The sequence below is a fragment of the Balearica regulorum genome, chromosome 5 (genome assembly GCF_011004875.1).
Source record: "Balearica regulorum gibbericeps isolate bBalReg1 chromosome 5, bBalReg1.pri, whole genome shotgun sequence".
Taxonomy (NCBI): Eukaryota; Metazoa; Chordata; class Aves; order Gruiformes; family Gruidae; genus Balearica; species Balearica regulorum.
The window spans coordinates 8,152,072-8,177,583 of record NC_046188.1 but is presented as its reverse complement, the minus strand read 5'-3'; the positions used below and the strand labels follow the sequence as shown (position 1 = coordinate 8,177,583).

The window sequence follows — 25,512 nt, the reverse complement described above, 5'->3', positions numbered from 1 at the left end:
AATTGAACTTGTGAAGTGTTTCTGTTACAGCATCGTCGTTTTTATAGTGCTCTGGTGAGGGACAAAGAGAGGACTTCTAAAAACGTTTATTCTTCACTTCAGATTTAAGCCTCTTAGTTCTCTCTTTTCTAAAAGTTCCTTCAAATATAAATGTGGTGATAAAATCAGAGCTTTCTCAAAGTTTACTTTTAACTGTATGTTCATAGTGTTGTAGCTCTGCATTGCCGGGTACCAGTCATCGGATCTGTTCATAACTCGCAGCTCATTCTTTGAGGGGGGGTATCAGAGCAGCCTTCCCTATCTTCTCATTTGTTCTTAATGAACTGACATTGACTTGTAATTGCCTGGAAAAATTTTTGTCTTGCTTCTGGTCAGAGTTGTGCCTGACTGACACACTGATGTGGAGCTTAGAGGTTTCTGGGCATCTCCAATTTAAAAATCTGTCATTTTGGCATTTCCAACTTGATCTTGGAAATTTTAGATTCAATGCCAATGGATAGATTTCACTAATTTGATAAATTGGTTTCTGGCACTTGGGTGTCCAAATTCTGCATAGCACGGGAGCAGTGATGCACTTTTCTACACTCAGTTTGGTGTGTGCTCCTGAAAGGGACGGTCATGGAGGACAGCGGGCAGATGTCTTTGAGAACGTAATAAGGGAGATCTGTCATGGTACAACTTTCTAGAATATTAGAGTTCTGGTTTGCTTTACAAAAATATCATCTGGGCTTGGAGACATTCCTAATCGGTGGAAGACGGAAGTCAGTATTGATCAATAGTCATTTGCGTTGGCTATGGGAGAGGAATCATCAGGGGCTGTATGCGCAGGCTGGCAGGGATATCCTTTGGCTTGATGATCCAACTGAGGTCAGAAGAGAAATGATTCAGCTATCCAGCTGAAGGAGTTTTGGCATGCTGCTTGGGCCCAGGGATAAATACTAAATAGCTACCTTATGCCTATCTGAGAAAAATTACTCTTTCCAGATTTGATGTAGCGTATTCCCATCTTTGTGTGGTGGCTGTCAAAGTCTCCAACATACAGCTGGGCAGTTCATGCATGGAAGAACTTGTTGCCTTCAGTTCTCCCTTAGAGGCTTATAAACATTAGCCACCCAGAGGCTACTGATTTAGATAAGCATGCTATAAATTGACACTGCATGTAAATGAGCTATCATGCTGTGTTGTGGTGATTAATGTAACTGTAATGGCACATATTATCTTTTAAAATTATGATAACCTGGGGAAATCACTTAAAGATAACCTGTTCTGTCTGTTCTTCTCAGGAGAGTATCTGCTTTTTGGCTCCATATAGCTTATCTTTACTCCTAATGCAAAAAAGAAAATTAAAGAGAGAAAACTGTATACTAGGACCATATTCTAACTTGCATTGCATTTACTCCTGCCTGTTAATTTTCTTATGCAAAAAAACCTGCTTTTGAGTTGCCTTGAGACTGGCCTTTTTTTTAATAGGCACTCTCCAGAAATCATATGGTTTTGTTACAAGCTCAGGATTCAGGTGTCAGTGCTGACACTTAACTAATTGTTGCTGAAGCCTTCATACCTCTGTCATGCTGTTAAGGCCCTGGCACTAACTGCTTGAGGCTTGGTTTGACTTAATTTAAATCTTAGAGGAATTTGCCTTAGTTTAGCTTTTCATTCTGAAAGTATGTACTTTTCCTTGCAGGTTTTTCTTGTGCCATAATTCAATATTTCTTCCAGTTTCTAAACACAACAGCTGATGAACGCTTACGTTTTTTCTGATCTGTTGGTACAAGTTTCATTAATTTATGTATGGTTAAATTTGCAGAAAAATTTCTTTCTTGTTTCAAATGAAGTTTAAAGCAGAAAAAAAAAAAAAGCTGCGGAATGCCTTTGGTTTTGCTAGTTCCCTATTTTGGTCCAAATCCTAAGCAAGCTGGGAGTTTTGAATGTGAAGCATTAACCAAAAATGCTTCAGTAAGTATTGCAGAATCCCAGATGTTTGGATCCAAGGCACCAATAGGTACATTTCCCTCTTTATAGTTCGGAATCCTTTGGGCTGTCTGCCCTCTTTTGCCCTGTGCTCTAACACAGAAACAACCTTGTCCTACTAATTCGGACTGCTTCACTCCTCTCCCTGCTTTTTCATATCAGGGATAGTAGAAGGAGGACCTCCAGGATTCCTTCAGGAAAGAAAAAGTATAACACGTGTGTATTCCTGGAATAGTTATTTGACTTCTCCTCATGAGACTAGAAAAGTCTTTTCCTGGAGGGGCTCTTGAGGGAAGTGAATGAGTCAGGGAAAGAGGATGGAGAAGGGAGAAAAAGCATTATCTCCTAATAAAGGCTAGTGATCACTTGGCAGTATGCATACAGGGGAAGCAGAGTGCAGTATCTGTCAGCACAGGCTACAGTAAGTGCTGTATCTGTTAAAGTTGAAAGCCATGCGACTTGAAAACATGAGACATACATACACAGTGAAGGCTTCTGTAAAAGTATGTTTTCCTGTAACTGCAGGGAAGTACACCCTCTTGTGGCAAGAAGGAAAAAATGCAAGCAGAAACCCGTGTGACCTCTTTTTTTTTTTTTTTTTTTTTTTTTTCTTTGCTCACTGGTTTGCCTTGCTTCTTTTGTCTTTTTCTTGTGTTAAGTATTCCTCACTGGAGTGCACCACATGTGCTCTCCTACAGTTTTCTGTTGTTTCATCTTTCTGTTTATGCAGTACCTGAATCCGTTCTGTTTGTCTTGCAAATTCTAAAACTTCACTCTATTTCAATCTGGATTTAGCAGTATTTGGGTTGTATTTAAACTCTTGGGTTTAAAGTGCCCTTTCTTAATAAGTTGCCAACATATTGACAATATGCCTTACAGACTAACTTAAAAACATTTATAGGAGTAAAAGGCTGGAAAAATAAATAAGGATGTTGAAGAACATACTAGTTTTGTTTCTTAAATAGCTTAGTTTGAACTGCTATGAAGGGGTCACGTATAGACGAGATTAGGAGATAACATGCTGCTTTTCCCAGCTGTTTGATTAACCAGCTTAGAGATGGGTCAAATGCAGTAGCAGAGTGCAAAAGCGACACAACATCACCTTCAAAGTGCAGAAAAGTCCCTACAGCATGTTTGCAGTTTATCAGATTTGCTGCATAATAAGCTGTACACTCCATTCAGCACTATAATTAACCCAGGAAAGCACTCTGGTTCAGTCTTTGCTGATAGCATGAACCTCACAAAGCCAAGCAGTCTCAGCAAAATACCTCTAAATAAGATTAAGCAAAGCAAACCAACCATGAAATAAAATGTAGGCTAAGTGTCGAGCAAATACTATTTGTTGCTTGCATTTAGTACTGAGTTCTGTACTTGGCATGAGGTGTCCAGGCATATAATGTGTGAATAGCACTGGCAACTCTTAACAAGTGCTGACAGATGAGACCTTAAGCAGATATCATTAATGTTTTCCCTGTGCAAAGGAAAATAACCAAGTGTTGTATGAAAACACTTGTAAACGCATGTTGATGGCATTTTCTGCAACTCCTAAACAGTCATGGCTCTCAACCCATTGATGCCCAGCAGGATTGGGAATTGCATGTTGGTGGGCTCATCTGGAACGTGGTGGACAGAAATGGTGGCAGACTGGGTAATGCTGGGATATTAATGGAAGGACGAAACAAAAAGAACTGGAGAAAGGAAAGCCAAGGCTGGTTGTAGGTTTGTAAAAGTGACAGGTCCCTTAGACCTGCGCTGTTGCTAAAGAACTTTTTGTCAGACAGCAGGTAAAAGAAATGCTGCTTCTGTGGTGGAGGACTGAGTAGGTATAGACATACAGAGTCCTGAAACCTAGTACCTATTTGCAAAACAGATCTCATCATTGTTTCTTTCACTTTTCAGGTATCTTGCAATATCTTCAGAACTCTCCCACCTAGTGACAGCAATGAATTTGATCCAGAAGAAGATGAGCCCACCTTGGAGGCATCATGGCCACATTTACAGGTTTTTAATCACTGATCTCAGAGAAATGCTTATCATTGCTTAATGTATCTAATAATTTTACCTTTTTTTTTTTTTTTTTTAACCTGTGAATCAGAACTAGTCTGTGAGACACTACAATTTATTAAGATGGTTCATGGCTATAATATAGCACCTACAAAGACGTGAGAGGACTTTGTGAAATTTGCAAAATGTGAAAGCTTTCTTTCAAAATTTTATTGATGGTCGCCCTCATATTTCCTATTTTCCTTCATCGATTTAAAAATTATTTTGCTTTCCAAACTGTTGTATTACACAAGTATTTTTCAGCACCTTCAGCAAGAGCATTGTGGCGATGATACTGCTAGCAGTTTTGCTTTACCAAGGGTTGTTAATTTTCATACAAGACTGCACAGGTTTTGGCACCTGATCAGCAAAATGAACAAGAAGCTAATTCTCTATCTAAGTCTTCCTTCTTCTCCCCAGGTCGAGGTTTGCTTTCAGGTGTTTGTGGCAGGATGCATGCTCTTTGCTTACTGCTGCATGTCATCCCTTCCTCTGTACCTCAAGTGTCAACACAAGGTGTTTTGAACAAAGAACATAAACTAATTTTGGAGAAAGCATCATTGATGCTAATGCAGTAAATTCCTTTATAGAAAATACAGATGTGGATCCTGTCCGTGTTAGGACAGTGACTTACACCACTAGTAAATTTAGAAGTTTGCCTGAGTAACAGTTTGTGGAGTCTTGGAGTTTTGGTGAGCAAAGGAGCACACAATTGATCTCAGCTTGAAATGAGGATTTTCTTTGACAGTTGCATGCACAGTCCTTGCCTGTGAGCAGTCTGTTTCACTCTTTTGTGCTCTCAGATTTAGCGTCTGTTGAAATGTAGGTTTCATCCCTCATTTATATTTAAATTTCACAAAAATTTAGTCTTAAAAGCTTCAAGACAGCTCTGAACAGCTCTGCCTGCCTGCAAACAGCACGGGCATACACGTCTGTTATCTTATGTTCGTTGACACTTGTGCTGTAGTTTTAAAAGTCATTACTTTCATGGAAATGACGGACTTAGCCAGCGGATGATTTACCATTGTTAGGAAGAAATGCACCAAAGTATTTGTCAGGAGTTGATGGAATTGATTTCCTGATGATTTAATATTAGTTATGTAAGCTGTCACTTTTCCCATGTCATATTTCTAAACCTTTCTCACCCTTTTTGATTTCCTATTGCTTCCTTTTAGAAGTCAGAGAACACTGACATAAAGCAGCAGCCGCGGTATTGCAGCATATTGGTGTTTGCATGGAAAAGTTTAAAATTATTTTAAAATAGAATTTTTAGCTTGCTTTCTCCTTTCAGTATCAATATTCATACTCACTGAAGGCAGAAAGGAAAAGGTTTTCAGTGGTTGCCCTTCTTGGAAGGGTTCAGCAAAGAGAATTGCTGGCTGGTAGCTGATCTGATCAGTGACAGGTCAGAGTTGCTGTCTTACGAGGCCAGAACAGTCCGTCCCTGTTTCACTTCACTTCCCTTTTGCCTGGTTTTTATACTCTTCCTTTTTTCCACTAAATGAAAAAAGTCTGTTGCTGTCCCACTGAATAGTTTAGGCAGAGATGGAATCGCAGGAAAGTAAGCAGGTTTTCTCCAGCCCTGAGGCTAATCTTTATAGTAAATTAGAAATTTCTGAATAAATTCTGGTCTGTATTCTTCTTCTGTGTTTCAGGTTGTAGTAGAATGCTACTCTAAGCAGTTTCTACTTTAATTTAAATATTTCCAACTGTTTCACCAACGCTTTCAGAATTGTAATGTCTGTATTTGATGTGACTTCAGCAGTTCGGAGGGCAGTTTAAATGTGCTTTCCAATTACTCTAAAAAGCTTTACAAGATGATAACAAGCATTACAAGATGTCAGTGCCTGTTCTTGGTGATGAAATGTCTTTGACTGAAGTTAAATAAGCAAAACTAACTTTAAAAGCCCATGTAATTAATTCTAACTTTAAAGTAGCAATTTGATAAAGGAGAGAAATCTTTTTCATCTTTTTGCTCTGTGGAAAAATAAGTATTTTCTAGGAAAAGAATTTAGGGAAACACTTAAAACTATAAAGTAGAATCAAGTCATAAACTAAACCATGGTTGTGGTATTTTTTTCTGTTTTCTTTTGCAGCTTGTATATGAGTTTTTCATACGATTTTTGGAAAGCCAAGAATTTCAGCCCAGCATTGCCAAAAAGTACATAGATCAGAAATTTGTATTGCAGGTAAGCTGATCTGTTTTCTTTAAGGCTTCGTTTTGCTTTTGAAAAAAAATTTCTTTTAAAAGATTAGAATTTGGAAGTGTAACTTTATTTGCCACAGAAAAAGGCTAAACAAGCATATACAATGAAAGTTTTCAATCTACAGAGGTAAAGGAAATGTGTGTGTTTTTATATGTCAGTCTCTGTTTCTATAGATACATATAATAGTTGGTTTGACTCCAGTTTTGATACCTTAATCAAAATATTTGACTTACTGGCTATGAGAGGGAGCTGAAACAGTAACTGTTGAAAAATGAAAGGTTTACTATCAAGTAGCCTAAAACCACTGCTATCTAGAGAGACTACTTCAACGGCAGTTTTATTGTGTCTTCATATTGTTAAAATATTTCTGTTGGAAGGGGAGAGTATGGCCACAGGGGCAGAAGTTCATTAACAAACCTATTCCCAGCGTAGCACTGGAAACAGCGATGCTATAGTGGTCAAGGAGGAAGTAAATCAAAAGGCCACGAGAAGTTCAAGCTCTATTAAAAGCATGGCAGAAGTAGCACCAGTAATAAACAACATTGGCAAAGAACGAGTAGCTTTTTTTTTTTTTTTGTAGTTTGCTTGCCATCGTTATGGCTAAATGGAAGAGATGGTTTCTGTCAGTTGGTCAGCTGGTAGCCAGGTATTTTACACATATTTCATCTTTCTCCTCCTTGTGTACAAGCTAGGCTTCTTGTGTGCTTTTTTATTTCACTTGAAAATACAGTAGTTGGTCTTCTCTACTGAGGAATTTTAGTCCAGGCCTTGACAGATGCCAGAATGGAGATGGCTGAAGGAATATTGTTTTCTGGGATAAGCCAGGAAACTCCACAGATAGGACTTCTGTCTTCGGTTTTTGGGAACAGGCGTGTCTTGTCTTTTGTTCCCATCGTGAATTTTTGTATAACCGCAAAGTCATAAAGAACTTCGTGTTTAATGCTGTCGATAGCTTGCTTTTGAAATCAGGGAAATTTAGAAAGATTCCTACTTAGTTAGAAAAGGGAGTTTCCTTGTGGGCTGAGACTTGAAACTAGAAGTGGCAGGAAGATCCTCAGCATTTCTGAAGACCTTCCTCTCACCTCTTTGTCATGGAGCTTTTATTTTTCCCTGTAGTGCTCAGGCAATAAAAGTAGTGCTTTTACTGTCCTTGTATGTTATTCATATGAAGAATATCTGAAAAATGTAGCTAAGAAAGCGATTTCTATGCTTAAATTCAAAGATTCAGAGAAGGGACTTCAATTTCCTTCTTGATATCACAAGACCTTCTTCACTCTACAAAAGCAATGAGATATACTTATGTTTTTATTTCATCCATCTTCTGAATACAAGAGCGTTTTTCATCTGGATCAAACCTCTCTGTTTGTTCATCTTCTTGTTCATCTAAATATTGATTTGAACAAGGGGGTGCACCAATCTGATAATCTAGTACCCAGTGGAGATGTAAGAATATGCATGGGGGGTTATCACTCTTGGCAGGTTTTTTTAGGCTGATTTTATTTTCTTTAGATGTAGCAAGATTGCATTAGAAGGAATGCTTGTGGTGTTCTTCAAAATCTAGAGAAAATAATTCCTAAATGCTCCTATTATGTGCTGCTGAACTTGGTCATGACTGGTGGCATCCCACTCACTCACACCTTTTCAAGGCATTCAGACCTCTTACTATTTGGCACAGGAGAATTGGTCTAAAACAAGGATTTATTTATTTTTTTAATCCTGTTAATCTTTAATAATTCTACTAAACGAAGAGTAGTATCTGCTGAAAGAGGGAAACTTGAGATTTTGAAACATATGTATCTGAAAATCATGTGATGTCATGTCATATCATGTGATATGACAATTAAGAGTTCAAAAGAATTCCAAGAATTCAGAAATTCTCGCCTCATGGTTAGGTGATGCGTTTTTACATATTGCTGTACACGGTGTGTCAATTTAAAATTCACATTTTTCTATTAAAAGTTCTGTTGACTCTTATAGATACACGCAAGTAGATATATTTCCATGTGTACAAGTGTTTGTGTTGAGCCTGTAGGAATTGGTGTGTCCTTCCATTTCTGATTGTATTTGATGTGTGTCTAGAGTAACTGCTAAGAATCTGTGACTAGAGATCACTTAAACAGGAAATTGAGACTTGAGAACATTAAGCAATTTTTGGTGTTTCATGACAAGTGTGACAGTCTTTGAACTCAGCTTTTTCTAAATTAATTTAAAAAAAAAATAGAGGAACTTTAATGAAGTGTTTCTTGGCAGTAAGAATGCCTGTATGAAAAAATGATACAGTTTTTTTTAATGGGCATTTTTCAATCTTCTTCTTGATTGCCTGCTTTTTGCTTTTTTTTTTTGAATATAGATGTGTTTCTGGCTTTCAGCTGTACATTTTGATAAAATGCTGTACTTAACAGTGTAACCGTTCATTTCTAAAGGCTGCTTATATACAGTCTGAAATGGTTGGCAATGGTTGCTAAGAGACCTACTATTCAAATATATCCACAAGTATCTGTGTTATGTAGGTTGCTATTTTGGTAAATTTATTTCCCATTTCTATGTATGTTTAGTGTCAGAATAGTCACATAAATTATGAAAGTCTTGCAGCTTACTCATAAAAATAAGACTTCAGTGTTGAAACCTGATAACAAATTGGACATATAAAAATAATTGTCTTATTTTATTCTTTTTAAGCGAGAGACTGATTCTTAGTTCAGCAATATTTCCACAGAGGATCTGTTTAACAGAACTGGAAATATAAATATTTTGCTCCTAAAAGCAATCCAATAAGAAAATTAAAACCATAATTGTTTCCAGCTGTTTGCTGTATTTGGGTGAAATTTGCTATTTGGGGCAGGATGGGGTGACTATTTATTTGTTTAAGTGTTGAACTAATTGAACAAAGCAATGTGTTTATAACCTCTGGAGGGTAGCTGACAAACCTCTCACCACAGATTCTTACAGCAAGGAAAAGGTAGTGGGATCTCATTACAAGCTACAGAAACATCCAAAACAATGAAGAATAATATGTACATCAGTCCTAAACCTGGATGTTAGAAAGCAGAATCTCAGAGAGCTTAACAATTAATCTTTTTCTGTCTTTTTTTCTTTTTCACCTCCACAAAATTATGTAGCAGTTTAACAGAGATCAGGTAGTATACCTACATTGAAGTACCTGCTTATAATAGGTATTAGAAGTTGTTTTGTTTCCTGCCATTCCTGTAATAATTTTCTGCCAACGTCTTACACGTTTGTAAGACCTCTTTGGCAAACTGTCTTCATTTCTCTTGCAAGAATGGTACTTTTTGACGGTTACTTTCTCCACCATGCAAGAGAGACACTGGTTATTTACGATTACTGCCTCCAGCTTCCTTATTTTCTGTGCATTTTTGGGGGGTTGGGTTTTGGTGGGGGAGAGGGGATGGGTTGTTTGGTTTTGGGGTGGGTTGGTTTTGGGTTTGGGATTTTGGTTTTTTGGGGTTTTGTTTTGTTTTGTTTGTAATAAAGTTTACGTTCTAACTTATTCCAAATAAGTTAGAAAACCTAATGTTGTGACACCCAAAAAGATGGAGAGAGGAGTAGGGAGAAGCTCATGGTTTTGTGGTTGAGGATGCAAGGGGAATCCAACAGAGTTCTGCAGGTGATATTCCTGCTGCTCATTTCATGCCTTAACTCTTAGAGCCAACTTCAGGTGTCAGTGTTTAGGGATATATTTTGTACAAGACAAGACACTGGGTGGCGTTCTCTTTTGACTGTGTACCACATAATCATTTTGCTCTTTTAAAATCTTATTTAAGAGTTACCTTGTAAAGGTAGGTTTTCTATTGTGGTTTGTTTTGGTGTTGGTGGGGGGTTTTTTGTTTGTTTGTTAGAAGTTTTGGGTTTTGGGGTTTTTTGAGTTTGTTTAGGTTTTGGGGGTGTGTGTGTGTGTGTTTTTTTGAACTGAAGTTACCAATTTGTTCAGCCTGGAGGATTAATTCCCCCTGATGCTTTGATTTGTGTCGATTGGTGGAGATCCCGTGTAATAGCAGATCCAGTGCCGGCATAGACCTCACTGTTGAGTCTTGCCACAGCTTGAAGGCCATGCAATCACTAGGAATGCTTCAGAGCTCATGATATAAATTACAAGCAATTAGAAAAATGTCACCTTGACATAATGTTGTGGGAACAAAATATTAGAGCAAATGAGGATCTTTTAGTTCTGCAGAGTGAAGGAATGGTAGATGGTAAGAGGCAAACTGTCTTATTTCATAGATATGACAGCATCTAAGAATTTATTTTATTTATTTTGGGGGAGAAGGAAGGCAGCATTTTGGAGCCAGTTAATCAAAAGTTTCTTAGTTGTTTGAAGATTTTTCAAAGTTTTGTTATGTCACAAGTGGAAATTAATAAACTGAGTTTTGCGATGTTGTACTGGGGTTACATGTGCTTTTGTGAATTTAACTTTTATAGAGAAGTCTATGTGTCATGCTTGTCAAATGTCTACTGCTTCAGTTCTCTTTTTCCTTTAAACACAGCTGTTGGAGCTGTTTGACAGCGAAGACCCTCGAGAACGGGACTACCTAAAAACAGTCTTGCACAGAATTTATGGCAAGTTTCTGGGTCTTAGAGCATTTATCCGAAAACAGATTAATAATATTTTTCTACGGTAAGTTGTGGGAGAAGGTACTTTTTGCTTATGAACGTTTTGGGAAACTGATATATTACTTATATTTAACTTTTCTTTTTTTAGATTTGTTTATGAAACTGAACACTTCAATGGCGTAGCTGAACTGTTGGAAATTTTAGGAAGGTAAACGAGTCTTTATTTATTATCTGAAACTTCCCTTGTGGACACATCAGAATAGTCTTGGATTCAGAAAAACCATTACTATAAACCCTGATTCTGAAAACAGATGTGCGCACATGCTCATCTTTAAGCCCACGTGCAAATCTCCGTCACGTATTTGCCAAGAGTGTTTAACTGGATGCATGATACAGCCAAAATAATTGGATTGATTTTGTGTGTACTTGTGTGTTAAATGCACTTCATCCTTACACGCTGCAGAAGTTGTTTTTTCAGCACACTATCAGTGTGAATATTTTGAGTAAATCTAATTCTAATACGTTAATTACTTAAGAACACCTGGTTTACATGAGTTTACAGACCACATACACAAGCTCTTATCTGTTTGGCAACAGGTTTGTGCAGCTGTTTATATGATTATTCCAAAGTCGGAGCTGAATTGCAACCTAGATATATACTGCACTGCTAATACAAAGCAGGACAAAAGTCAGCACGTGTTTACAAATGGCATGAGCCTGCTATTTGTAAATGGGTGCTGACTGCTATATTATTTTAATCTAGAAAGTGCTTGTTCAGACCTCAAGAATGTTTTCTGCGATAACACTAACAAATATTTCTCTTCTAATTTCTAGTATTATCAATGGTTTTGCTTTACCTCTTAAGGCAGAGCATAAACAGTTTCTGGTGAAGGTGCTGATTCCTTTACATACTGTCAGGAGTTTATCACTCTTCCATGCACAGGTAGAAATTACACAAATATTTTCTGCTCAGAATTTTTTTTTTTATGAGTGCTTTGGAAATTTAATTGTGTAGCACATAAAAGGTGGGGGGAAAGTTTTGAAGTGTGGAAAAAATGAAATAGATTAATTTAGTGTGCTTTGTACGATAAATGTCTTGCTTCTGTTCTGATTAGATAATTAAGAGTAACATACATCAGTGATACTTTTGGGATTTTGTTTAGTAGTTAAACTCTCTCTTTAGGTTTTCCTTTCTGCTGTTTTCTCATTCTCTCAATTTTGCTTTGCGCATTCCTGCTCCCAAGAGGATGTTTGGGTTTCCTTAGTCTTGTGCTGTCAAGGCTCTTCTTCACCCTGGCAACTTTCTGAATACTAATACCCACATTTTTCCATCATCATTTACATTCTCCCTCATAGATTTCTTAAGACTGCATTTATGCTGTCATTTATCATTTATACATTCAGCTTTCATGACGTAATTTTTCCTTTGATAAGTGATACCTTATTGCCTTTCTCTCTGATGTTCAGATAGTGCAGTCTGTCTTATGCTGATAAAGCTGTGCTTTCTAAATATGTTATTCCAGGTTTTAGCTGTCGGCTCATCTTGCGAGAGTTTTCATGATTTTGCCGATTGTATAAAATGTGTAAAAAGGCAGTTTCAGAGAGTAACAGAAGCTTCAAAACATTGGTTGTATGACTGTATTTAGAATTCCAACTTGCTCTGATTATTATTGTATATGCTGCTTTGTCACCCTAAATTTTTTTGGTAGTATGTTCTGTTGTTTCTTATGAACTGAACTTTGAGTGGATTTGCACAGTGCAAACTGTGCATCTCAGTTTAAAAATGGATGCATTTTGAGAAAGCCATATAGCATCTTGCCTTGAATCTCTCTGTTTGTTTGTTGTGTTGTTTTTTGTGTTTTCTTTATAGAAATGTTCTAACTTCATTTTCTTAAATCTTTACCTCTTCACAGCTGGCGTATTGCATAGTACAGTTTCTGGAGAAAGACCCCTCACTCACAGAACCAGTAAATATTTCTTTCATACTTTTTTTTTTCTTCATCATAAATGACTTGTGAGAAAAGTAAAAAAAATCTAACTTTTTTCCCCTTCTAATTTAGGTCATTAGAGGTTTAATGAAATTCTGGCCAAAAACCTGCAGTCAGAAAGAGGTAAGTGATATGCTAGTATTAACAAAATGTAAGAGTTATTTTGCTCTACAGTATAATGGGCAGGGAATCTTTAGATATTTCCAGGTAGGTAGCACGTGCTGTGGTGGATCTTGGTATTAATTCTTGTAGGTGATGTTCCATACTTGAATTCTGTTTTTCTGGACAGTTTTGACTGTGAGAAGTTTATTAACCATGGTTTCTATTCACAAAATAAGCACTGGTTCTTCTGCAGAGAATTTCTTTTTAGTTTAGAAAGGAGAAAATAAACATAGTTGAGGATAGATTGGAAAACTCTGTTAGATTTGGAATTATTTATGTGTGAGGATAGTGTTTATCCAGGGAGGATGAAAGATATTTTATTGTCTGGCATTTACCTACTAAACATGTAAAAGATGCACTTAGACCTCTGCATTTTTATTTCAAATTCTTGATGCAAATCTGAGCTTCCCTAATGAGATTTTGTGAGACAGCAAAACTGTTATTTTGAATATTGCTTCCAAAAATGAGGTAAAATTCAGAGATTTTCTTTAATTAACAAAGTTTAAGCCTTGGCCAAATGCTTTGTCTGTATGAGGCTAGATTTTCAGCATAGATATACTGGTGCAATTCTGAACTTTGTGGTAAAAGGCTACTTTAAAAACAACATTCGCACACACTCCTCCTCCTCCTCCTCCTTTTAAGAGCCTGAATCCAGAAGCTGCTAAAGGTAAACTGTTCACATTTTTTGAGAGAGGGTCTTGCTTGAGCCTGTGAGGCTTCCATTTCTTCCTGAAGTGGTGGAATTTGAGGGTTAACAGCATTTTGCTGATCAAGATGGTTCAGAGATTTTATATTCAATGCTTGCTTCCTTGTTTTTAGGTCATGTTCCTAGGAGAGCTGGAGGAAATCTTGGATGTAATCGAACCGTCACAATTTGTCAAAATCCAGGAACCCTTGTTTAAACAAATTGCCAAGTGTGTCTCTAGCCCTCATTTTCAGGTCAGTGGTCGAAGTTATTGTTTGTCTAGAAAAGTATAGTCTCAATTTCAAATATAACACCCCCCCAAATGTAAATAATATTTTATGTTACGTGGTTTGAAATACTTGTCTTCTGAATTTCTTTGGAAGAAAGTATGTTGCAGTGGAAGTTTAGCTCCCCAAGGTGATTATTATTATTGGTCTCCACACTTACGATCTCTCCCCACTTACTCAGCCCAGCTACTGGGCCTTTCCCTTTCTCCTTCATCCGGTATCCCAGCACCGCTCTCTTCCTTCCAACAACAGTCACAGGAGTGAGGGAAAGGGGCGATGGGAAGTCTGTCTGCTCTCCCTTCCCTTCCCCTCCACAGCTGCAGCATTAATGCAGTGTCTGCACCTGGTCTTCAGTGAGTAACAACATACCAGCAGGGGAAAGAGAGAGTGGATGCTGTGGGATCTGAATTATAGGATAAAAACTTAATTCCATTAATGCATGTTATGCTGCTGATTAAAGTAGAATTTTAATTCCAAACTTAATGATTCCTGTTAATTCATCTTTGTGAAACTTGTCTGTGATTTGTTTTTCCTTCAGAAAATTACAAAATTATAGGTATCTGAATTCCTGTTAATGTTTTATTCCTTTGACTCAAAGGTGGCCGAAAGAGCGCTGTATTATTGGAATAACGAATACATCATGAGTTTGATAGAGGAGAATTCAAATGTTATACTTCCCATCATGTTTTCCAGCCTTTACAGGATTTCTAAAGAACACTGGAATCCGTAAGTTTTTGCCATTACTCTTTATCTTATTGTTGGACATAACTACTGATAAACTTAGGGAATGTCTGCTGAAGAATGTCTGGACGGCAGAGATCCAGATTCAAAGCTGGCATTAACAGGTGCAACTGTTAATGCCAATATAAATTAGTCTATACTTGAGCTTGTCTCAGAATGTTTTTAATTATCTGGTATGTGTACAAAAATCAGTACCTTATGGGATATAAATAGATCTTCTCACAAGTTGGAAAAAAGAGAAATTAGATGTTACATTGTTATTGAAGAAAGTATTGCTCATCAAGCATTTCTCCTACACAGTTTTTTATAATCTAGTTAATGTCTTAAGCTTGATCGTAAATTGTCTAGAAGAATACCACTTGGCATTTGGAAAGCTTTGTGGCTGTATCGTAAATGATACTGATACCTCTGGTACTAGTGTTTTTCTCAACATCAGTATATTCTTAGGTTGGGTTGTTTTTTCTACATCTATTTAAATACAACCATTCTCTATTACACACAGTATCAGAGTCATTGTTTCATATTGATATCCTGTTAATTTGGAATTTTTATTTTTAAACTGAATGACCTAGTAGATAGTGTTTTAATGGAAAATAATATTACAGTTAGATGCCATGTGTTCTACACTTCAGTTGAAAAGTTTTTCTAAGTCAAGAAGGTTACCATTTAGTAAGCCCCGTATTTTTAATGATCTGTGCTATGTTCAGGTCCCAGTTGCTTTAAGACCTTACTGTAAAGTATTTGTAAAATATTTCATCTTCTAAAGCATCAGTCTCTTTGTTCTGTATCTAGCCAAACCGCAAGTTTGTGTGCTTTCATGATGAATCTAATGCTACTGGAAAGCTTCTGTAACTAATGTTCATCACAAAAAGACACTTTCCGTGGCATGCTGATGCGTTACCAGTCTCCCACCTGCCTGTGCTCCTGCCCAACCTTTTATCCTATGCACTGGGATGCTTCTGGTAATGAGAGTATTCCAGTATCCCAGTTCTCAGCGTTTTTATACCCACAGGAATGTTATACCTGTGACACACAAGCCGGGTTAAGACACATGTAAAATAAAGAAGGTATTTAGAGATTTTTTTTTTTTTTTTATGAGAACATTTTTAAATGCAGGCAACAAAAATGGAAGTTTATTGAAAGAGGTGAATGATAGACAGAGGTCTATCATTCAAGGGGTGCTTGGGAAATGGCACGTAGTTTGTCTGCTGTGTAGTTTAGCTCCAAAGGTTCTGGCAGCCCCCGTAATGGTCATTCAAGGCCTCCTGGATGAAAAGGTTTTTCTTAAGCAGCCCCACGTCTGAATATGACAACCATGGTAGTGGGTCTCTTGATTGATAATCTGTTCCAAATTCTTTGAAAGTTTTTTTAGATTTGTTTCTTTCCCTTCCCCCTTTTCACTTGTTTTGTTGTTTCTTTATGTTCAACTCTGCCAGTAAGGAATTTTGACCTCTAGATAATCAGACTGCTGGCAGATCCATCTTACTTCGGGAATTCTAGCATATTTTAGGCTAGATATCCAGTCAGATGATATAAAAGAGTAAACTGATTCTACCTTTTTTGAACCTTTGTGGGACAAAATGCCTTTGAAGCCTTTTTGAAATTATTATTATATATAACTTCTTCCTCTATGAACAGCCTGTCATGTTTTATGCAATTAAGCAACTCAAATTCAAATAAGCAGTGGTGTATTGGTTCTTGGGTAAGGTCAGGAACAGCAATAAGCAAAGTAGGCAGAAATGTATACATAGAGACATATATCTATGTATATAAGTATATAGATACTACATATATGTATACACACACACACACAGTTTTGCACAGATACTGCAGCACTCATCTGAAGGACTTTGGGGTTTTTTTTAAGAGTTTTTTGCTGTACCAAAGTGAAAATGAGTATGAAATGTATGGGTACAAGGAAATCACTCTTGAAATACAGCCTTGTATTTTGCATAGAAGCACTGAATATTCAGCTTCATAGAAAAATCATAAGGAAATCTGAATCATTTCCACTTTGTGTTTAAATTCTGTTCCTCCTGCCCGCATTGATGATTTGATTCCCTGGAGTTGCGTTCAGAATTGCTCCACAGCATGAGGGAAGAGTCTGTAGTTGTATGTAATAGCTTTCTGTTGTTACCTTTTACCCTAGAGTTTTGGTTTGCTCCATTTAAGTAGTCAGTAGAGACATGAAAGCTGATTCTCACCTTTAAATATGTTAATCAAAAGTAGTTTCACTGAAATCAAAGAACTTACATTATCATACTTGCGAGAGCAGAATTGATCGCAGAAATGCCGGTAAGAGAAGACATTTTTATTTCACGTTTGATTTCACCTTAAACTAATAGACTCCTTTTTTTCTTTTTTAATGTTTCACAGGGCTATTGTGGCTTTAGTCTACAATGTGTTGAAGGCATTTATGGAAATGAACAGCACCATGTTTGACGAGCTGACAGCCACTTACAAGTCAGATCGTCAGCGGTAACTTTTTAAAGCTTTTTTTTGTCAGCTGTGCATAAGGCCTGCTGTTTATTTTTCCCCGTACACTCCGATGCAATTGCATTATCTCACACATAATAGACACAATGCCTCATTTTTTCCCCTGCATGCTCTTTAGCCTTCTCTTTGCAAGAAGTAAGGTAATATCATATACAGGTTGTTCTTTACCCCTTATGAAATACAGTACCCGTTGCGTTACTCGGGAATCTGCATTCCTCATGGAATTCCTTTTGACTCCACATTCCAAAAGACTTAAATGTGTCAAGATCTTCAATGATAAAAGAAAAACAAAGGTTTAGAGATAACACTTTGCTTAAAGAATTAAAAAAAAAAGTCTCACTGAGGTTTGGAAAGAGACGTGAGGGGAAAACACTAAGATTTGATTTTCCAAACTACTATTTGTAGGCTAGATGTTGTCTTAAAGCAAAGAGACGTCTCTCAACCCTTTCATTTCTTATTCAGAGGTCTTGCTGTATCTGACTCTTTTAGCATGCAAGATCCGTTAGATACACCACTCATACAATCATTAGCTCACCCTAGTAAAATTCTTTTTGTCTTTTCTCCTATTTTCCTTAATCTTCATTTTCCATTTATAGTGCAACATCTTTTCTCAAAAGTTTTGGCATATTCAAAGCGTCAGGTGAAAAAAAAATGAGGAAGCTTCAGGAACTCTGAGCAGTTTGCAACTTCATTTAACTCATACCTTTTCCGCAACTCAGGGTTCCCCCATGCAAAGCAAAGGGTACTGTATGTCATCAGACCTTGTTAGGGTAGTATAGTCTCTAAAGGCCATATTTTTTTAATTGTGTGACTGGAGTCACATTGTCCTTTTGGTCACTTTATTGTTGTAAAATACAAAGTTTTATACATTAAAAAAATCTACAATTAACAGGTTAGCTCATTATACAGCATTTTACTTTTAGAGACTTAGATCCATACTTGAACTAAAATGCCAGATGAATTCTAGGTAGGTGTTGATGAATAGGGCTCAATCTGCTAGGGCAGCTGAGACAAAACTGCCTGGTTTTCTAGCAGGAAAGGCAGAGAAGCTTAGGGCTGGTCATCTAATCCGGCCTTTTACTGAGGGACCTCAGTGACTTAAATCCATTTGCGATTCTACTTTGCCCCTCAAGGTGAGGAACTCTGTTCTTAACAGGACCTGACACTGTAGTAGTATGTCCCGTGTCTGGATAACGGGTGAGGTTTAGTGACTGGACTGCACTAAGAATTTTTCTAATGACTTTCTATCTTCTAGCAAGGCTGGTGCTAACCATTTCACCATTTTCATTTACTACTTACAATTTTAAAACATGTAAATACCTAAATGTATGAACTGGGATATTTACCTTAAAGTTTACAAAAAATCTGTAGCATCTTAATAAAACCACATTTCAAAAGGGTACCTTTGATACCACTTAAAGCTTGAGGAGAAATATATTCAATATTAATGACTATGATAGGTCAGATAAGTAAGTTGGATGAGGTGATCATCCTCTAACAGTCTTTTAGGTAAGCAGGCATATATTTCATAATGATTAGAAGATAAATATCTGGTAAGTAGCCTGAAAATGTCAGGCTATTTCACTTATTCTTATATTTAATTTTAAATACTTTAATACTTTCTAGTTGCAGTGGGGTCTTTTTTTTTTTGGTTGGTTGGTTTGGTTTTTTTTTTTTTTAAACTGTTCTTCAGGGATTTATCTGACAGTTGTTTGTATTTTTTTAATATGTTTAAAATATTTTTGGGAAATTAAAATTACAAATAAATGAGCCAGATGTTGGCACTTTGACTGAATCAAGATGTGTAGGAATGTTTCTAATCCACTGAAATATTTTTCAAGAATTCTCTTATGTGACTGGCAGAGAATTTGTAGCTCTATAATTGTTAGATTTGCATTTAATGTGAACGTACAAGGTGATTTAATAGATGTTGAAAGCATTTTGTACCTTGCAATATCAAGGAGGTTTATTCAAAGCAAGCTATGCAGAGACAGGAAATTTAGAAAGCAAATAATGCAAGTAAAGTAAATGTTAGGTTAGCTGTTTAATTTTATCAAATCAACCATTAAAGTCTGTTGTTAAAGCAACTGGTACATAGATCTTCTTGGAGGAATTTGGTAAGAAAAGAAAGTAAATCACTGTACAAAAGACACGTCTTGTAACTTGAACTTTCCCTTGGCTGGTGCCTAAGCTATAGGACAGCCGCCAGTCAATGTAAGTAAGAACAGTGATTCTAAAAGAATAAGGGAATGCTCGTGCCAGTAAGTGACTGTTATTTATAAGACTAAAAAATACTTTGCTTAAATAAACAAACTTGAAAATAATTACATGCAAGGTAGTCCTGAAATGTTAATTTTTATAATCATGGTATGTTTGTTCCATAATAAAAGTCCACTGCATTTTTTCTTTTGTGTTACAAATCGGCATCCATGAACATTGTCACTTTGTTCAGCTTGCGTTTTATGTTCTTTTCCTACCACTTTGTCTAGCGATATCATGTAGGTAACAAAAAGAAAAAAGAAAAAAAATTACAAAAATGAAATATATGTTAGTAAAATTGCAGTTGTGTTCAACAAAATTAGCCCTGCTAATTAATGTCAGCCGTAATTTTTTTTAACATAAATATTCCTCAGTCTTCTCTCCTAACTAACTCTTTTTTTATTTCATCTGTCAGTGAGAAGAAGAAAGAGAAAGAGCGTGAAGAACTGTGGAAAAAACTGGAGGATTTGGAATTAAAGAGAGGTCTTAGACGTGATGGAATAATTCCAACTTAACAAAAAAACAAAACAGCATTATTAACCTGTGGAGTCACACATTTATGTAGTAGAAGATGGAGCAACAGTTTTCTGTATTGTGCAACTTTACAGTAGATTTCACATTTGTTTCATTATTACAACAGCACTGTATATACCTGTCTCTAAGTAAAGGAAAAAAATAAGGACTTTAATCCAAAGTTTGGACAGCAGATGGACTTCTCAGAACTTTGCAAACATAATCATTGTTTTAACCCTTCTTTAAAACCAGTCTTCAAAGATCTGTTGATGAAAATTGCAATGTCAAATTCCATTGTCAGGACCTGTTCCTTATTTATCGTTAGCAGAGAGTATAATACAACTTTCAAATGTGAACAATCTTAAAATTTAGCTTGTCTTTCTGCTAAACTGTTAAGTGTATTTATAGTAAAAGAGAAAAAAGACTGTCATTTCCTTATGAGTTTGTGTAACATCCTCCTTCTCTGGATAACTTTACTGTAATTTGACTTTTTTTCCTTTTGCACATCTTCATAAGTTGAATGTCCATTCACATCAGGGCCATGAAGAACATAGGTCCTGAATAAAAGTTTTGTTTACTGGTGTGAGCATTTTTTTAGTACCAGGCTGTCCCTGGTGCTTCCTTAATTTGAACATTAGGAGTTAAAAAACAAGTAGGTGATAAACATAGTAGGAAAGGGAGCTTTGGATTCACGCACCTATTTATTGCAAATCCAAATTAGTGTCCACAATCCTTTAAAAATGTGCAGTGGTAACACCCTGGACTTCAGTACCTAACCAGTATTAGTGATAATGGCATTGGACACACATACCAGAGTTGTTTTAGAAATACTAATTGCTAAATTATTACAGTATGTTTTTATTGGACCATTTTGAAAGAATAAAGACAAACGCTAAACAGTGCAAGCATGAAATTGATCTCCAGGGGTCCTGGATCTAATTGGAAGTTGAGTTGAGATAGCAGTTTGGACTGTTTGGAGTTGTTGCCTTACTTTTTAATATGTATTTATAAAGTGTTCCAGCAAAAGAGGATGTAGCCTCTAAGAAACATACTATAGTGTTTTTGTGGTTCTAGTACTATTACTCATCACAGTACCAGCCCTATGGTCTTAGCTGGAAAGGATTCTGGATAATATACTTCTGCATTCTCATCTGGATGCTCATTCCTAACTACTGTATTTGTTACCAAAAGTGGTTCTACAAATGCTACTGAAAAAAAATTCTGGAAATCCTAATGTTCTGAGTATTAATAATAAAGTTTAAAATGCTTTTATATCAAAGGTGCATTGTGACCAAATTGTTTAAAACAAAAGAAAAAAAAAAAACCCTACAAAAACAAAGAAGAGGGCTGTATTATAAATATACATTATTGGCTATCTGCTTTGTATTTGAAAGTGGAATCTTACATCTTTGGTAGGTAAAATGCTGATAAGACTTATGTACAGTATATATTTAGCTAATGCAGTTGCATTATTATATACCGAAAGGTATGTGTTTCAGGATTTTTCTCCAGGATGCTTTTGAACTGTTATAGACATATGACAACAGTGAATTGATAATCCTAAACCATCAATCCAGCAGTATTTACAGTATAAAACTGAATTGGTGTTCATGAGTCTTTGTGATAGTTGCAAACATGAATTTATGACCTGTTGCCATTGATAGAAATACAGTATAAATACAAGCTTGTATATTTTTCTTCCTACCATTTAAATATACAGTAGGATTTGAAGTTTTCTTGTTTTCAGGCACGGAAAAGAAGTAAAAAGGAATTCCCTCCTAGACTACTGACTGTTTCAGGATTATCAGGTCACAGTTTGTACTCCTGAGTCTGCGCACACAAATGTTGTAAACGCAACGATTTTGTAAAAACTTGACACTGTTAATTCTGGAAAACAAAAGGTGGAACTAGTCGTATGCAACACCAAACACAATGTGGTTTAATGGGATTAATAGGAGCTTCTTTTAAGAACACTGACTGGGACGCAATGTAAATTAGGCAGTTACTGTCTTAGTTGAAACATTTTATTTTAAAGTGCTGAAGCAAAGGTGCAAGCTGAAATACTGAAGATTAAATAAATTTATAACAAATCATGTCCCTTAGCCCATTGATTTTGACAGTCTTTTATTTCTGTTATCAAAAAAAATATTTGCTAGTGTGATTTCTGTGTGAAATGATCATGCTTTACGAGAGGGTGGACTTACACTCATGCTTAAAGACTATGTTCAGTTGTGAAAAACTGAGATAGAACGGAGGAAAAAAGATTAATGATTTCCACCTGGTGGAGTAAAACTCAACAATGTGAAATTAGGAAAAGCACCTTGTCCTGTACTTAGAGTTTAGGTGAGTGTTGTTTGTTCATGACTATTTTTGGTTTTGACATGACATTCTGGTATTGATCATACAAAACTGATGAGAACCTGATGGGTTGCAATATTTTGTTACCTCTGATGTTACCTCTGATGTGGGGATAGTGGGGAGTATCTAAAGTTTATAGATGATTTATCACTTCCGAGAAGGAATGTTTCTTTAAAGTGAATGAGACGATGTGATATTAGTCACTTGACTCTAAAAGGCTGATACGACACTAGGTTGCACTGTGCGATGCACGTGAAGAAGCACTTGCCACAATGATACGACCGTACCCCCGGGATCCACTGTTTGCCGCAATCCATATGCGATGTCCTGCCACTCTGCAGAGCTCCCATTGCTATCGATTGGAGTTGTAGGCAACGAAGAAGGCAGCGTATGGGCCCAAGTGTGATCAGTGCGTCTATTTAATTATGCTTTCGTTTGCTTCTTGAGTTCCAGAAACTACCTTTATTTGTGTAAATGTTTTTATTAACTGCTCGTACGGCAGTTGTTGGGTGGTCGCTCGTGTCCTGTACCATATTGGTTTCAGGAGAAAGGATTGAATGCTCTCTGGTAAAAGGAAAGAGCTGCATTTTCAATACTAGGGCATTGCATCAGGTCATGGGGATATAACAACTGTAAAAGTAAAGTTCCTCTCGTATACTTTAAATTGAGCACACATTGCTTTCTTCATCTTGCAAGTCTCCCTTATTGTTTTCCTTTCATTGCTTTTGAGTGGTTTTTGTCTCTCTTCCAAAGGTTGGAGTGCTTTAAATAAAAGTATTCTAATGCCATTGGAACGTTCGCTAGCAGGGTTACAGTAAATTTAATCTTGGTTTTGTTAGCATAAATAAAAGTATTTAATTTTTTTTTTGTTTCCTCCTATATATGGAAAAATCGAGGGTGTTAGAGCCAAGAATTGCTCGAGTAAGAAATGCAGCAGCTGTACTTACATTATACGTGCCTAAGTACAGCCTTAGGCTCGCTCACTCTGCAGAAAGGAAAATATATTAGGAGCTTTAAAAAACTCTTTATTGTTTTGTGAGGAGGGGGAAAGACTAGATTCTTCTCCCCCCAAGTAATACCGAAATAATTTGCTTTTAGTTCTGTCTTGGAAAACAAAGATGGCCTTTTCTCTTAACTCTGTAACGGTGTCATCCCAAAGCAGTTGCCCTAAAAGACGACAAAGATGACAATGTGCAAGATTGAAGAATGTTTTTATTTACATGTGGCTTTTTTATTTTGGCTCACCTGCTTCCCTTAGCAGCTCTGTAGTGAGCCACGAATTAGTTTTTCTAGTTGTTACGTGCAGCAGATTTTGTACAGCCCAGGATTTTTTTGTTGTTGTTTTGAAGTCTATGAAACAGTATCTTGAAACAGAATGGAACTAATTTTGATTGAAAACTTTTATCCGAGTGTTGCTTCCTATCCACAGAAGCGCACACTTTTTATCATGACCTCTCTAAATACAAGTTTTTGTTATTTGGATCACTTACTGTAAATATGTTGTATTCATAACCTCATGTAAAGATGAGGAGTTTTCAAATATAAATAGTACCGATACATTTCTTGTTGTTGTCCTATTTTTGATTGTAGTATAGCGAATGACCTGTCATGCTTTTTGTTTCAAGGTTAGCATTAGATTCATAGATCTTAATATTTTAGCATTTCATTGTTTAAGCAGGAGAGGGCAGCAAAAGTTCATTTTTCCCCATAGGAATGCTCTGGTCCATTACTGTTTTTAAACTTAGATGCATTTAACTATCTATGGGTAAGGGGGAAAAATGAAACATTTTTTATATATATTAAAAGGTGCATATGAAAATATATAGACTGGTCCAACCAGACTGTGAAAATGTCTTCTACTCTACATCGAAGTAATAATAACAGAAAAATACCTTCCACCTCTGGATAAAGTACAAGCAGGTCTTAAGCTCTTGGATTCAAATGTCATTCTTTGGAAATAGTTTACTTTCTTAAAAACGGTATCAAAGACACTCGAACTCAATGGTGCTCCCAGCTATAAATGTGTAATCCTCCTCTTTTGCACATGCTCAAGAGGCTCTGTACTGTGGGTGCATCTAAATAAAGAAGCAATGAAGTGTTTTCCAGGTGCTTGGCTTTTTTTTCACCTCCTCCCCTCTGAACTTCACATACCTTTTCAACAGTGAACTTCCAGCGATCACATACCCCTTCGCATGTATTGCACGTAAGGATACTTGGCTAAGGAAAAAACACCCAAACAGTGAGGTGGTAATTTTAAGTTTCTGCTAGAATTACTGTAGTAAATGCTCCGTTTCCATTAAGTTTATGTGTTTTAAAGGTCCTCTAATGCTGGTGAGCATCCTCGTGCTGCGCACAACCACGCCTGTGAGGGAGGTCAAGAGCAGCGGACAGAGCAAGAGGCATTAGATCCACACAACGTTCTTTACAAACCCTTTGCAGCTGGTGGAGGAATGCTCCTTCGTAGCATCATTCTACTGTTTCGGTCCTCGTGCTGCTCTGCCTCGCAGTTTGGAAGTGAGGACAGAGGCTAAAGGTGGTTACGCACGTGGGAAACACCCTCTGGCGAGACCCACGGGCAGAGCCTGGTAAGGGCTAGTGCGGAGAACGGCTGTAGCAGAAGCGCAGTCCGTACGGATGCTGCAGTGAAACTGGAGACAAGATGTGTTAAACATCTACTGCTGATTTTACAATGACCATTTCCTACGTGAATTAGTTAGGCTAATTCTTAAAAAAAAATCTTTCCATTTTGATTTTTTTTTTTAAATTAATTTTTCAGCAGTTGAATCTTGCCTGCCTTTGTTAGAAGAGCTCATTATCACAAATCTCTTTAAATACTTGTAAGACAATACTCAGAGCACTTAACAACCCCGTGTCTCTTTACTCTCTTATTGCAAGGCAAGTATTTTCCAAACAAGTTAAATGAGAACAGGTAGTAGGCTGGCCTTCAGGGCGGATTTGTCTTCAGCACTTAAACAACCTTAAAAGGGTTGGAATTAAAAACTCAAATTAGTTTCCTACTTTTCGTAATGATAATTGCTGTGCTAATCTTCCATCTTTGTCTTTCCTTCTCAGGAATATTTTTGTTTCTCATGTAATAGCAGAGTTTATCTTACATTAAGTTTGGTTCCCGGATCACGAGTCTGTGGCCTACAAAAGCAGTTTTGTGTGCTGGTGAAGGCTGTTCCCAAGTCCATATTCAAATATTGCTTTAACGTACAGTAAAGCAATAGCTT

General features: G+C 36.7%; 1 protein-coding gene across 4 annotated transcripts in view; it reads left to right on the top strand.

The window, feature by feature from the left end:
- Positions 1-24,379, top strand: part of PPP2R5E (protein phosphatase 2 regulatory subunit B'epsilon) — a 75,296-nt gene extending 50,917 nt beyond the window's left edge. For 3 of the 4 annotated variants that reach the window (XM_075753354.1, XM_075753355.1, XM_075753357.1), the window contains 11 exons: positions 3,871-3,972; positions 6,111-6,203; positions 10,724-10,854; positions 10,939-10,998; positions 11,625-11,733; positions 12,704-12,757; positions 12,851-12,901; positions 13,760-13,879; positions 14,511-14,638; positions 17,030-17,131; positions 19,824-24,379. In XM_075753354.1, coding sequence (XP_075609469.1) covers positions 3,871-3,972; positions 6,111-6,203; positions 10,724-10,854; positions 10,939-10,998; positions 11,625-11,733; positions 12,704-12,757; positions 12,851-12,901; positions 13,760-13,879; positions 14,511-14,638; positions 17,030-17,131; positions 19,824-19,923 — 1,050 coding nt within the window. In that variant the 3' untranslated portion in view covers positions 19,924-24,379. The remainder of the gene's footprint in view (positions 1-3,870; positions 3,973-6,110; positions 6,204-10,723; positions 10,855-10,938; positions 10,999-11,624; positions 11,734-12,703; positions 12,758-12,850; positions 12,902-13,759; positions 13,880-14,510; positions 14,639-17,029; positions 17,132-19,823) is intronic. The other variant, XM_075753356.1, reaches the window with a different exon arrangement.
- Positions 24,380-25,512: the final 1,133 nt, after the last annotated feature.